The sequence below is a fragment of the Oryzias latipes genome, chromosome 22 (genome assembly GCF_002234675.1).
Source record: "Oryzias latipes chromosome 22, ASM223467v1".
In the NCBI taxonomy this organism is placed as follows: Eukaryota; Metazoa; Chordata; class Actinopteri; order Beloniformes; family Adrianichthyidae; genus Oryzias; species Oryzias latipes.
Window position 1 is genome coordinate 14362758 of NC_019880.2, and position 13576 is coordinate 14376333.

A 13576-nucleotide genomic window follows, 5' to 3' on the forward strand; every position below is an offset into this window, starting at 1 on the left:
AGTTAAGTCTCTTCAGGCATGATAAACTTGCATGCATATTGTTTATAATTAAAGCAGAAATTATCATTATGAACGATTTTTGTCACTTATTTACTTAAAGCAGGGTAAATTTGTTTAAATACATCGAGGTTTGGCTTAAACATTAGGAGAAAAAAACAGCATAAATCAAAAAAAGAATTATACACCCAAAATTGGATTTAACTAAATCTTCTATAGTTCTGCCACTTGTTTTAAGCATGGCAATCATTTTTAAACTTGCTTGATATCAACTTATAGCAGTTTTTAAAATACCTTTTCAGAGGTTTTGCATAAACCTCTTAATCACTTTTACTTAAAATATATATATATAAATATATATCTGAGATCAGATTTTAAAGGTGAATGAGTTAATAACCTCTCCAGTTTAAACTGGAACCTAAATAGAGCAATGCATGGCAAGAAAAAGTAGATGCATGTTGCCCCCTTGTGGCGTACATGAATAACACCCCGTAACTCAACAGTAAGACTTTGTATTATTTTATTTTAGTGAAGCAGTTCAAAGCAAACGTTCATTTTTGAAGGTTCTGTGAAATGAGTGTAAAAACACCAGAGGCAAATCTTTTCTTCAACACTGTTTGGCAAATGTTCTCTTTTTTTTACATAACATGCATCACAAGGTGCTTTACTTGTCCAAAAGCAGTAAAATATTCGTTCTGAGAAAAAAAAAATCAAGTTAGATGTCTGACATGTCCTTTTCAGTTAAAAACAGGAATGTAAAACAATAAATACACCTGATAGAAAAATTCCAGCCATTCTGCCAATCCCACTTTATAATATAGCTTTATTCCAAGACTAAAGTAAAATGCTATCTTATGTGACATGGAATTTACTGGATGTAAAACAGAATATCTCCCAATACAAATCAACAACGAAAAAGGTACCTCTGCTGTAGCTACAAAAAATAAATTAGGACCCTGAATGAGTCACAAAGTTTATTTTATGTGGTCTTACCAGACGGATCTGCATAGCAACACAAAAAAAAGCACAAAAATTGGAGAAAGGCGGTTATAAATCAATTGGTTTCATTGCAGACAGCAGGTTTCCTTGGTTGAGAGGGTTTTTGGGGGATCCCCTGTAGTGGGGTGTGTCCTTCTCTGTTACCTGCTGCAAAAGCAGCTTCTGCGCTTCAGATGGAGTGGAGGCGGAGCTCTCCACTTTCGTCTTTTGTTGAGCCTTGTTGGTGACATCCCCCAGGGCGCAGGATTTAGGAATTCTGTCCAGGGTTGCCAGCTTTTTTGGCGGAACAGCAGGTGGATTCTTAGCAGTGGTCCTGCTATTTAACAGTCGTGTTTGTGGTCGTCTCTGCTGGGGCTGTGGGTGAGGGGACAGCCCGCTTTCTAGACTCACAGTCTTGGCCACACGAGGGCTCTGGCCAACGCCAAATACCGCGTTATTCCTGGGTCTCCTGCTGTCTCCTAGAAGAGAGTTGATCCTGCACACCGTCTGCCGGACTGGAGTGCGCTGGAACTTGAGAGGCGACCTGATTTGTTTGGTCTTGGAACCTGGAGGAGAATAAAGCGTGAGCTTGTTGAAGTGTTGAATGTGGTCTGCCACTCTGGCCTTTTGAGGGGACACGGCTTGTTGGTTTTGGACTGGTTTTGAAATTCCAGATCTCTCGTGTAACAGACTGACAACAAAACCTGGCCTGGTTGGTGGAAATCGGTCATCTTTGGTTTCAACACCTGGTTTGTACGGAGTGGACTGCGGTCCAGAGGAGACGTGGTGTTTGAAACGAGCCGGACTCTGGATGTCCAGAGCATCGATGAGCCTGCTGCAGTCTATCTGCTCCCTCTCTGTTTCAAGTGAATCAACCACAGAGCCACCGTCTGGACTATAATGTAGGCTGGAATCAAAAACTACACTATCTATATGCAATGGAGTGAGAGCAGCAAACTCGATTTGACCTAAAGTGAAGCTCTGCTCATCCGCCACAAAGCTCTGCTTAGATGGAAGGTTGGGGGTCTTGAAGGCCACAGTCAAAGCTTTGACGGAGGTCTCATTTGGAGCGTTGGGAAGGCTGTCTGAGTCCAGTTCAACAGTTTGGACGTCAGCAGAAGACTGCCCGCAGACCGTTTTCAGCACCGGTGAAAGGCTCTGCCTCAGAGTTTCCGTGCTGCTTCCCCCGTCGAGGCTCTCGGCGCTGGCGGCACAGCACAGCGTCATGGGCAGGTTGTTTCCAGCAGGAAGTTTGGACGCGGTAACGGTCGGCTCAGACACGTAAGTGCTCTTAAGACACGCACGCATCGGGGTGTCAGTGAAGGAGCCCTCGCTGAAAGCCTTCACCCCAACAGGAGTATCACCGCTCCACGGGGTCCGGTTGAGTCTTGGGTCACACTTTGGGGTGAGCAGGTTATCTTCAGACCTGCTGATGTACTTGGAGCCTAAATGTTCAAATCAAGCATCAGTATACATGTATAGCAAAGAGCCTCTTTTCAAAAAGTCAGTGACTCTGCAATACTCACTTTGGGATTCGGCTTTTCTTGAATAAACTGACGGACTGAACTCTGTCGGTTCAGCAAAATGGAAACTGGTGTTGCTTTCCTGCTTGGCGAGTCTCAAACCGATGGACTTAGATCCCTTCACCAGCACCATGAAAGAAGAAACGAAGGATGAAGGAAGCTTTGGCTAGGGTTAGATATTTAAGGGCTACTTTGTTAGAAAAGTGTCAACAGAAACTCCCCAGACGTTTAAACTAATATGTTAAAATTATTCTTTGGGGTTAATTCTGCTTGAAATAGAAATCACTTCAAAATAACCAACAAACCTAACTGAATTTATAATGATTTTTATTATTATACATGTAGTAATTTACATTAAAGGATTTTTCAACTCAACAAATCCACCCAAAGATGTGAAAGATTTTTTCAATGTTCTGTACACTAAAACCTTCATAAATGTGTTTACAAGTGAAAGTAAATGTATTTTACTAAAGTACTAACATTTGATCTAATCAAACTATCTGTGGAATCATGCATTTCAAAACACTCCTCCCCTTTCTCTGCCTATCAGTGGAGCAGATGATGGTTATAGATTCTATTGTGCCGGCGGACTTACAGAGTCTTTGCTGTTCTTCCCCAGGCTGAAACGCAAGCGCATTGACTTGCGTGGAGCTTCTTTTTTGCTAACTTTAGGAGAAAAGCAGCCAGACCTTCCAGATTCAACCCTAGAAAAGAAAAAATATGGGTTAAACTATGCGCTAATCATTAAAAAGTTCAGATTTAAAGATCTACTCTGATAATAATTGTGTTTTTTGTGTTGAGAGGTTATTGAGGCATTTTTCTCATGATGGAAATGATGGAGGACATTAATGGGAAGGGGGGGGGGGGGGTTGCTCTGCACCAATTGGCCTACCCACAACTCGGAGGTGAAGGATCAACCGCTGCTTTGTTTAAAAACGGCATAATCATAATTAAAATACCACTGGAAACATTTTGAATAAATCAAAAGATGACTGGAGAGGGACTTTATGGTTAACGCTTCGCTAAGATTCGTTTTTTCTTTATGTATTTTTTTTTTTTTAAAGAGCACTAAAAAACGGATCAAGTAATATTGCTGCTAAACAAAAAAACTAAATCGATGGGATTAAATTCAAATTATCACTTTTTTCTTCAATATACAATCCAGTAAATTTCAAATAAATATCTGTTTTTTTTTATTTCTACTCAAATCCCACGGTTAGACATTTACTGGTTTATATTGAACAAAGAAGGAACTTTTCAAAATAGAATTAGTAATTTTTACACGAGGAACCCAGAGAAAACTGTTTTGGGCTGAAAATAAAAATAAAATACAAAATATTATTTGACAGCAAAATCAATTAAGGGATTTGATGAATCAGTTCTCCATGTTTTAAGGTAAAGATCTTTTTATTTGATATTGATAAGTCAAAGTAAGCTTTAGTAACACATAATATGTTGTTTTTTTTAACCTGAATAGTTCCTTTTAATACATGTGTATATTATGTGACATTAGATTTCTGTAAAAAAAAAGAAATATTTTTTTTAAAGTGCTGAAAACAATGAGTTTTTACCTGTTTATAACATTTCTACCGCTTCGTCTTTTGCTCTTCCTGCTTCCAGAGGCTGCAGTTTGTCTTCGAGACCTTCCTGCTGACAGCACGCTACTAGAGGAAGAGTCCAAGACTCCGGAAGCGCTGTAAGCTACAACACAAAAAAAAGAAGAAACTTAACTTAACCATCTAATGGACTGAACCATAGGTTATCCAAAAGTTATTAATACCTGAAGCTGGAGTACTGTTTCCGCTGAACAAAGTGTTAGAAAGTAGTTCTAACCCAAGGTTCTTTTTGACAGATCTACGTTTCTTGTTTGAAAATCCCAAAGAGTGAGCGGATTCCAAAGGAGGCTTGCGTTTACTTGATGGTGTCGCAATCACGTGAGTTGCAGAGGAAAAGACTGACAAAATCAAAGAGGATTAATGGCCTTGCACTCTGTAGATTTTATTATTTCATATTTGGAAACAATTCAGGAGTGATTTCAATGCAAAAGCGCAATCGGCAGCCCGTATTGATATTCATGCAAAGATCAGGCAATTCAAATTAAAACAAAGGCTGTAAATACAGGCAGTAGATCATTATTTAAACATGATATCACTCGAAAGGAAGAGGTGTGTGAAAACAAGTCATCTCAAAAACCAAGGGTCACATGTATGAAGCTACTTATGTGGATTCAATTCAGGTTTATCAGGATCTGAAGAACACAAAACAACCTTTTTGTGCAATTCCAATTTCCCACGCCTTTTTAAAGCCAAAAATAGAACCTGGGGACACACGATTGAAACAAAAGCAAGACAGACGTGCTGTGCTAAAGTGAAAATGAGACGCTCTTCATATACATAAATCTTGTTTATTTACCGGCAGTTCTTTGATTGTGATCAGTCAGAAAATTACTGAAAAATGCAAACCAATAACCTCTCAAAATTGGATTGCATTGCTTTGGACATAGACAAGGAAGGAGATGCAGATGTACAGATGGAAAGAGTTACGCCAACCTACTTTCTAAACAAAATCCTTAAGGTGTAATCCGAGTTAAGTCATACTATAAATCACTTTTTAATGCCCGGCTCTTCTACAAGTCTGATTTTGAGGGATGTTTAGATCCCCCAAAAATAAATTCAAAATGATAAATAACAGTAAAATCAAAAAAACTTATAAATCTGGTATCAACCATTGTGCTTTTGCATAGATTTTTTTTGGGCCAAAAGGTTTCTATCAACAACAATGATAGATGAAGGGTGGACATACTTCCCCACAAAGTGTCTCATTTACACAGTTTATGTCCATAAAACTGTGTAAATGTTGGTTTGTTTGTTTTTTGTTCATACATGTGGCCCAAGAAAGCTACATTATCAGGAAAATAAAGAGTTTGATTTCTGTTTGATAGACAGCAAGATTGGTATGTTGTTGGCAGCAGAGATGGATTCTGACAGCGTCATGCTTCTCACGTTGACCAATCACATCTCATCTGTCACAGCACCTACCAAGGCTGTCTGCTTGATTGACTTTGGTGGGTGTTCTATTAGTTTTTATTTTATTCAGTGCACCACTGATCACATCTGAAATGTAAAACAAATCAAAACACTGTAAACTACTTTTTCTTATATTTATTGTTCCTTTTTTAATGGGATTTCACCAATACCATTAGAATCCAGTTGATTATTGATCTAATTTGCATATTTAAATGCTGCAACCTTTCCAAAAAAACCCCCCAAAAAAATAGTATACGTCAGTCTTACCTCCAAAGCTACGCCTGTGTTTCCTCTTTGTCCCGAAATTCAAGTCCAGCTCTTCCGAGTCATGAGTGGGAGTCAAAACTCCCCCTTCATAGCCCATCATGGCAGGAACTTTCTCCTGAAGAAAGTCTGGTAAAACACCTGGAACATGCAAGGGCAGCTCAGTATTAAGTACTGCTGAACAGCAATGTTGCTCCACAAGCACAGAAATTCTTTGAGTCATACCAAAATTGTCTGCATTCTCTATGAAGCACTGGACTATTGCAGCCTGTAGTCTGAGGCGTTTTTCTGTGTTTGCGTTCATCTTCTCTGCTCCTTCGCCAAAGTGAAGGAGATTGGGAGCCAAAATCACAGATAAGTTACTGCTATTCATTTTGTTTTCTGCACTCCTGGATTTTAGGGGGGAGAAAACATAATTATTGCTCAAAAAATATATTTAAATGCAATACAGAACGATATAGAAAAAAATGCAAATACCTTAATGAAACATTCCGTAGAAAGTCAAAAAAGTAATGTAAGACACAGATGTTTTTGTCTGGCAGCACACAGGTCAGCAGCATGGTCGCAGCAGTCCTGTCCTGGTCCGTAGGAAGCTGCTGGGCCTTTAGAAAGGCGTCCTGCAGCTCTGTAGGAAGCACAGGCTCTGGAAGTTCCCTGAAGAACTGTTTCACTAATCCTGCCACATCACAGGGCAGAGCAGAGGACAGGCACTCCTCTCCAACCTCCAATTTAGCCTGAACAGACAGGCAAATAAGTACAGGAGGAAACTAACAAAATTTAAAACAGTTTCTCAGTTAAAAAAACAAAAACAAACTTCAGAGGATCCATACCCTGAGAGCTTTTAGGCGAACTACAGAGCCGGATTTTCTGAACAGGCCCTCTGTGTCGACATGTGCTTGCAGCTTCATGCATGAATCCACCAGAAAGCTTGAAAGGCAACGAAATGTCATTAGTATTAAAGCTCAACTGGGTCAAGACATGCAGAACGAGGTTTTAGGACTTACCCTGGCACACTTCCACATTCCATATTATAGCATGGTAGGCTGTCCAAGGAGACACCAAACACCTTTGCCTTAGAAATTCAGAAAGTACATTTATGTACAGTTAGATTCTGGACAGCGTATTACAATATTTTAAATAGCAAAACCTATTCTTGTAGTAGACTTTTCTTTCAAAAACTCTTATGATCAGAAATTCCTTTTATATTATTTACTACAATGGCTATCAATCAAAGCATTTTGTTCATAAGAGAGCAAAATCTCTGCAGGATGCTTTTATTTTGAAGTTTTTATTTTCCGTTAGTTTTAGGCAACTTTTGTCCCTCTGCTACCAGAGATTTGGAAACTGTTTAGTAAAGACCTTCAACATAAATTGAAGAAGACTGTTGCAACAAATCATGTGACTCCTGTTAGCCAATCGAAAACAAGCAGGAAAGTAAGAAAAAGGAATAGCTAGCAAACATGTTGTATTTTGGGTGTGGGAGGGGGGGCTGTCCTGTTGTTTTGTACTGTTCTTTTGCCTGATTATGGATTTATGCTGCGAATAATTTTAGTTTTAGCTACAAAATAGCCTCTGCGTGAACTGACTGACTATCAGCAATAAGCTAATTATTCGATCACACAGACAGAAAACACGGTCAGCAAAAACTTTAAATGTTCTCAGAACGTAACAACGCTATAAAAATTTTATGCACATTAGTTAAACGCTGCAAACGGTATGAAAAGAAGAATTTGTTAGCTTACTTGGTTACTGGTGGACTTGGTGCTGAGGGCTTTGTTTTTGTTCCAGTTCTTTGTCTTTATCCCGTAGGCTGTTCTGAGCTCTTGCACCGCCACTAAACGCATCACATTTCTCTCCAGGACTTTCATCTTCAAAGAAAATTCTGCCTTGCACTCAGAAACTAACCTTTTCAGCCCCTTGTGTTCGCTTATCCCCCGCCAGAAAAAGAGGGGAAATAAATCTGCAACTCGAGTTTGCTGCCTAAACTTTCTAATTTAATCACTTTCACCAAACATGTGACGCCCTCGCGTGAATTTGATCATCAGAACAGCTCAGGAGTTACGTCCACTAAAACTAAAAGGATCTATAGCATCTTAAAACGAATGTTGACGTATTCGATAACATGTCATTATGAAGCGCATTTCTGATTTCCAGGCTAGCCTTGTGGTCCAGCTGCAGTCTTATTACGTTGGCTAGCTAAACCAAATTAGCAATTCCTTCGCACCATGATGATCCTGTCAAGAGGTTGTCTTCGGTTAAAACCCTATAACGCACCCAAAATCCAAACTTACGTTTTCATTATCGATGAACTACCCAAATACCACCAGGTTTCTATCATAAATTAGCTACCTGCATTGTACTAGTTTCCTCAGCAGAACGTTGCCAAGTTGTTTGTCATTTCCGGAACACATTCAAACTCAGGCGCTGTCGACGTTCTGTGCTATGATTGGATGAAAACTGTTTGAGCAGTTTTTTTTCCAGTATGAATGTTTTACGCTCCAGCGTCGCCCGATGGGCGGTGCAGTTTGGGCTGAATCTCAAAATACAGTGGTGGCTTGTTTTTCAGTTTCTTGATGAGAAGAAAACAAGTATGTCGTCATTTTTTCATTTGGCCCACGAAAAAGACTCAGCAGATTTGTTTTTGTGCCTTTTTTGCTCATTACTTACTCATTATAATAGTCACTGACTGTTAAACCTTACTTCAACCAGGAAGTCCTACTGAGATTTTATTTATTTAATTTTTTCAAAAGAGGCATGGCTATTTTTTAAATACAATTCAACCTCATTTGTAATATCAGTCTTGCACCAAAGGTCCTTCTCCATCTTTTCTGCAACTCAATTAAACAGTCAATCAATCAGTTTCCAAATTATTTATTTATATTTCTCATTTTCTGTCAGCCATTAAGTTTTGGAAGATATACTGTCAGAGAGGCTCATCTTTATTAAAACCATAGACCTATATACAAAAGTACACAAGGGCAAAACAAATGGAAGGAATAGAAGGGGATGTTTGTGTGTTTAGAAACATTTTCTGTGGACGATGGAGGGGCCAGCTTCATCATACTCCTGTTTGCTGATCCACATCTGCTGGAAGGTGGACAAAGAAGCCAGAATCGAGCCACCGATCCAGACAGAGTATTTCCTCTCAGGTGGAGCAATGATCTAGGTAAGGATAGAAAACCCTTTCAGTTCCATTTAATGTTAGCCTTAGTAGTGAATTTGGTTTGTGTAATATTGACCATTTTCTTACCTTGATCTTCATTGTGCTTGGGGCCAGGGCTGTGATCTCTTTCTGCATACGGTCTGCAATACCAGGATACATGGTCGTCCCACCGGACAGGACATTGTTGGCGTACAAATCCTTACGGATGTCAATGTCACATTTCATGATGCTGTTGTAGGCAGTTTCATGGATGCCAGCAGACTCCATGCCTAATGGAAAGGGGTGTTTTTTTTTTAGGAAAGATTGTATGATCCAAATAAAATAAAGGTAACACACTGAGATGTTTAGCTCACCAATGAAAGAAGGTTGGAAGAGAGTCTCTGGGCAACGGAAACGCTCATTCCCGATGGTGATGACCTGTCCATCTGGTAGCTCATAGCTCTTTTCCAAAGAGGAAGAGGAGGCAGCGGTAGCCATCTCATTCTCAAAGTCAAGAGCCACGTAGCACAGCTTCTCCTTGATGTCGCGGACAATCTCACGCTCAGCTTAGGAGTGGAACGTTTGTAAATATTGAAGAACAGCACCTCCACACCTTTAATAGATGAGAGAAGCTAAAAAATAATATTTCCTCACCAGTTGTGACAAAGGAATAACCACGCTCAGTGAGGATCTTCATCAGGTAGTCCGTAAGGTCACGACCAGCCAGGTCCAGACGCATGATGGCGTGTGGCAGAGCATAACCCTCATAGATTGGGACATTGTGAGTCACTCCATCCCCAGAGTCAAGCACAATGCCTTCAGAAAACAGGGCACATCAAAAGTTAGACAAATATCCTTATTTGGAGGACAGAAAAGACAAATGCTAGACTTCTACAAAGATGTCTTGCACCAAAAACAAACTGACCAGTGGTACGGCCAGATGCATACAGAGAAAGAACAGCCTGGATGGCAACATACATGGCTGGAACGTTAAAGGTCTCAAACATGATCTGCAAAAAAAATCATACCAAATTTATTTAAGAAATTGCCTCAAACAAATGTTATTAAGATGTTAATGCGAAAAGTTGTAAATGCCTGAGTCATCTTCTCTCTGTTGGCTTTGGGGTTCAGAGGAGCCTCAGTGAGCAGGGTGGGGTGCTCCTCTGGTGCCACACGAAGCTCATTGTAAAATGTGTGGTGCCAGATCTGACACAGGGGGAGAAAAAGAGCTGAAGTTATGTCAGGAACAGCTGCTGGGTAGATAAACAAAAGCTAGGTTTCAGGAACAAAGCACCTAATCTAAAAGTAACGCTGTTTGTAAGGATGTCGGCTGGCGTGGCTGAGAATACTACAGCATTCAGATGGTCAACTGCCGTGTGTGCTGCGATCACCTTCTCCATGTCATCCCAGTTGGTGATGATGCCATGCTCAATGGGGTACTTTAGAGTCAGAATACCTCTCTTGCTCTGAGCCTCATCACCTACGTAGCTGTCCTTCTGACCCATACCCACCATCACACCCTAAGGAGAGAAACATATCAAACAGGAAACCAATATTAGTCACTCGTGCATTTTTTTTTCAGGGTTTGATCATTTCATAACTTTTGTATTTTTAAAAGTTTACCTGGTGGCGGGGTCTTCCAACGATGGAAGGAAAAACAGCTCGGGGAGCATCATCTCCTGCAAATCCAGCTTTGACCAAGCCGGAGCCGTTGTCACACACAAGCGCAGTGGTCTCATCGTCATCACACATGGTTAAGCTTTACTGGGGTGGTCTACAGCTGGTCTATACTTTTAGCTATGGTGATTGAAACACAGACAAGTGTTAAATCTGGGGAGTTGGGGGCAGCTGTTCTGCATGTCATAAATACCTGAAGAGTCTAAGACTTTCTCTGGAGTCGCTAAGCATATATTAAATGTGTTTATTTGATTACCCATTTGACTGACAAGGGTGTTAGCAGGAATCCAAAAAACTTTGAAGACCTGTCAACACTATCTTGCAACTATTCTTAGGTTGTTATCAGTTGTAAGCATGAGCACAACCCAACTCAATAGGTGCTACTTGTGGAGTGCTAAATAAACATTCCACCATGTGCTATTTTAATCCAAGACCTGCCTTTCTGTTGATACCGTATCTCTAAAAGCTTCACTTGTTCCTGGGACTTTTCACGGCAACTAGGTAGCACCAAAGAGGGGCATATCTGGTCTATTTTAAGTTTTAAAACAAATGGTAAATATTTGTTGTTGTTGCATGTTTTAATTCAAAAAACCAGAAGAAACCCTCTCTGCTTAGGAACTGGCCTAATGCTTTTTCATTTTCATACATTAATTTTCTGAAGCCATTTTCCTTTATCCTAGTTTTTGATTCAACAAGGATGGGTCTTTGGACACATTTGGAAGACATTTAACGGCAAAAATGAATTGATGACTTCTTAGTTTAACAGTACTAAATCAATTTTAGATACAGATATACTGTAAAAAGTGGCTTCAATACGTGCTCAGGATCAACAATGTGTCGTTCATTCATTCATTCATTCATTCATTCATTCATTCATTCGTTCGTTCATTCATTCATTCATTCATTCATTCATTCATTCATTCATTCATTCATTCATTCATTCATTCGTTCGTTCGTTCATTCATTCATTCATTCATTCATTCATTCATTCATTCATTCATTCATTCATTTAAACATCTGAAGTCCTACACTCCAACCACTAAAAAACAAAAGGTACATCCTCTACATACTCTGGGATTCAGAAAAAATCAATGTGTGCTCTACTCACCAGGTTCCTCACCAACATATGAGATGCTTCCACTGGGACAAAGACTCACAGAGGAGATAGCTCCTTAAATAGGACTGATCTGAGGACCAGGGGCGGGACCAAGCATTTACAACTCCAAATAAGAGCTTCCAGCACAAATCTATAAACCCCAATAAGTTTTACATACATGGATGTGATTCTTTTTCTTTAAGTACAAGTCAATGCATAGTTGCAAAAGTAGATGAGTAAAAAAGAGAAAGAGAAAAAGGAGCTTAACGTTTTATCATGGAAAACTCAGTTCTAACCGTTTAATATGTTTATTACTTTTATTTTATGACAAAAAATGACTGTCTATTTGAGTATATTTGAACAGTGACATTATAGGTGATGATAATCCATGATATTTTTGCTACTTTTACATTATGTGTGTGTGTTTTTTTGCCTATAAATTATAATTTGACTGCACTCCGGACAGAAAAAACATACAGCTATTACAGTAGCCACAGCCATCTCGAAGAGGCACTTCTAAACTGTCCCAGTAAATGCAGAGTCACTGGTGACTTCTTAAGGAGATGAGGAGATAGTATATGACCCCCCCCCCCCCCCCCCCTCCAATGGTCCTGGTATGTGTACTAAGCCTCTTCAGTGAGTAGAACAGCTGATGGTGACGCTCTGGGTCTGAGAGGCCTGGTTATGTTGCTGATTCATTCTGATTGGTCCGGCTGTTTCCTTGTACGGTTATGAGGTGCACCAGAATCATGCCTGAGTAAATGCTCCCAAATTGAGAATTTGAAAAGATCTATTGTACATGCATATGAAATTTTAGAAACAATTGCTCCAAAAACAAATATCTCACCAAAAATTGAAGTAAACATTTTGCTATGATAAAATTAATTTGTAAATTACACCACTTTGTAAAAATATGCAGTTTATATAATGTGTGGTTTGAGCAAAATTGATTGGGAGACCATACATTTGTATGAAAATGCCTCTAACTTCTTTTGTTGTCGATTTTCTATACTTTTATACTACTTTTGATATGTCACTTTTTACATATTTAACTCTTGCTTAGTAATTAGATTTTTTGTTTGCCAAAAAAATGATAGTATGAAATTGTAATCTGATTATAATCAAGAAGTATTACATGTCTGTTAACATGATCTGATTTATTGTTTTCTGATATTATGTTTTCTGAGGATAATCAATAAGCACTTGATTTTGTTACTTGAAAAAAATCTGCACTTGATTTGAATAGAAGCAGATTACAAAAACTATGCAAAACTATTAAATAGCTCAGTAGGGGTGGGATTATGTAAATTTGCTTCTTCCCACTCCTACTTGACTTAATGAGCACTATTTTTAATGAATCAAATGTGATTAAGTGTGTGCATTTATCTGCTTGTTTTTTTTAGTCAATACAATCATTTCTGTAATGAGCTTGATAAAAATGTGTGTGATTGATTATTAATTGTATTCCTTACAATTACTGCTTGAAATAAACCAAATCAATGAATCAATCAATCAATCAATGAATCAATCAATGAATCAATGAATCAATCAATGAATCAATCAATCAATCATTCAATCAATCAATCAATCACTCAAACTAAAATAATATGCAGTGTTTGATGCAAGACTAAACCTTGATAGCTTTTTAAAGGAAATAATGATACTGGTCCATTTGCCAGTTTGACAATCTTTTTGGATGAGATGGATTTGTGTTTTAGTTTAATTTTGAATAAACAAATAAGAAATCTTCCACATAATAAAACCTTACCGGCAGGTGGATTTTAATGGAACCGAAAGTATCTGGATATGGTCTAGTCAAAAAAAGGAAACTATTTGTTTGTTTGTGAATTTTATACAGAATGCTATATGTATT

At 38.9% G+C, this 13576-nt stretch overlaps 2 protein-coding genes across 4 annotated transcripts; both read right to left on the reverse strand.

Moving 5' to 3' along the window:
* Positions 1–500: 500 nt before the first annotated feature.
* Positions 501–8237, reverse strand: arhgap11a (Rho GTPase activating protein 11A). Of its 3 annotated transcripts, none has more exons than XM_020713676.2 (12): positions 8138–8237; positions 7531–8022; positions 6793–6860; positions 6619–6715; positions 6266–6522; positions 6014–6177; positions 5792–5929; positions 4279–4452; positions 4070–4199; positions 3094–3202; positions 2502–2616; positions 501–2420 (listed from the first exon to the last, which is right to left on the reverse strand). In XM_020713676.2, exons 2-12 carry the CDS (start codon positions 7654–7656, stop codon positions 1045–1047), a joined length of 2754 nt encoding a protein of 917 aa, XP_020569335.1. In that variant the 5' UTR covers positions 7657–8022; positions 8138–8237; the 3' UTR covers positions 501–1044. The 3 variants fall into 3 exon arrangements, with proteins under 3 accessions (XP_020569335.1, XP_011488748.1, XP_011488747.1); XM_011490446.3 differs by adding an exon at positions 5537–5611 and having other exon boundaries at positions 7531–8231; XM_011490445.3 differs by having other exon boundaries at positions 7531–8230.
* Positions 8238–8643: 406 nt separating this feature from the next.
* LOC101170382 (actin, alpha cardiac) lies at positions 8644–11843 on the reverse strand. The gene is made up of 9 exons (XM_004082348.4): positions 11716–11843; positions 10554–10727; positions 10322–10450; positions 10026–10136; positions 9856–9940; positions 9585–9746; positions 9305–9496; positions 9039–9220; positions 8644–8950 (listed from the first exon to the last, which is right to left on the reverse strand). Exons 2-9 carry the CDS (start codon positions 10680–10682, stop codon positions 8807–8809), a joined length of 1134 nt encoding a protein of 377 aa, XP_004082396.1. The 5' UTR covers positions 10683–10727; positions 11716–11843; the 3' UTR covers positions 8644–8806.
* Positions 11844–13576: the final 1733 nt, after the last annotated feature.

What these genes read in the sequence shown, in the direction of transcription:
- arhgap11a (XM_011490446.3), bottom strand. Translation starts at nt 7,656, where the DNA reads ATGAAAGTCCTGGAGAGAAATGTGATGCGTTTAGTGGCGGTGCAAGAG. An exon ending in TTCGCCTAAAAGCTCTCAGG is followed by an intron (nt 6,523 to 6,618) that starts GTATGGATCCTC and finishes CTGTCTGTTCAG; the next exon opens with GCTAAATTGGAGGTTGGAGA. An exon ending in GGAAGAACAGCAAAGACTCT is followed by an intron (nt 2,617 to 3,093) that starts GTAAGTCCGCCG and finishes GTGCTGGTGAAG; the next exon opens with GGATCTAAGTCCATCGGTTT.
- LOC101170382 (XM_004082348.4), bottom strand. Translation starts at nt 10,682, where the DNA reads ATGTGTGATGACGATGAGACCACTGCGCTTGTGTGTGACAACGGCTCC. An exon ending in TGCATCTGGCCGTACCACTG is followed by an intron (nt 9,747 to 9,855) that starts GTCAGTTTGTTT and finishes TGTTTTCTGAAG; the next exon opens with GCATTGTGCTTGACTCTGGG. An exon ending in CAAGCACAATGAAGATCAAG is followed by an intron (nt 8,951 to 9,038) that starts GTAAGAAAATGG and finishes ATCCTTACCTAG; the next exon opens with ATCATTGCTCCACCTGAGAG.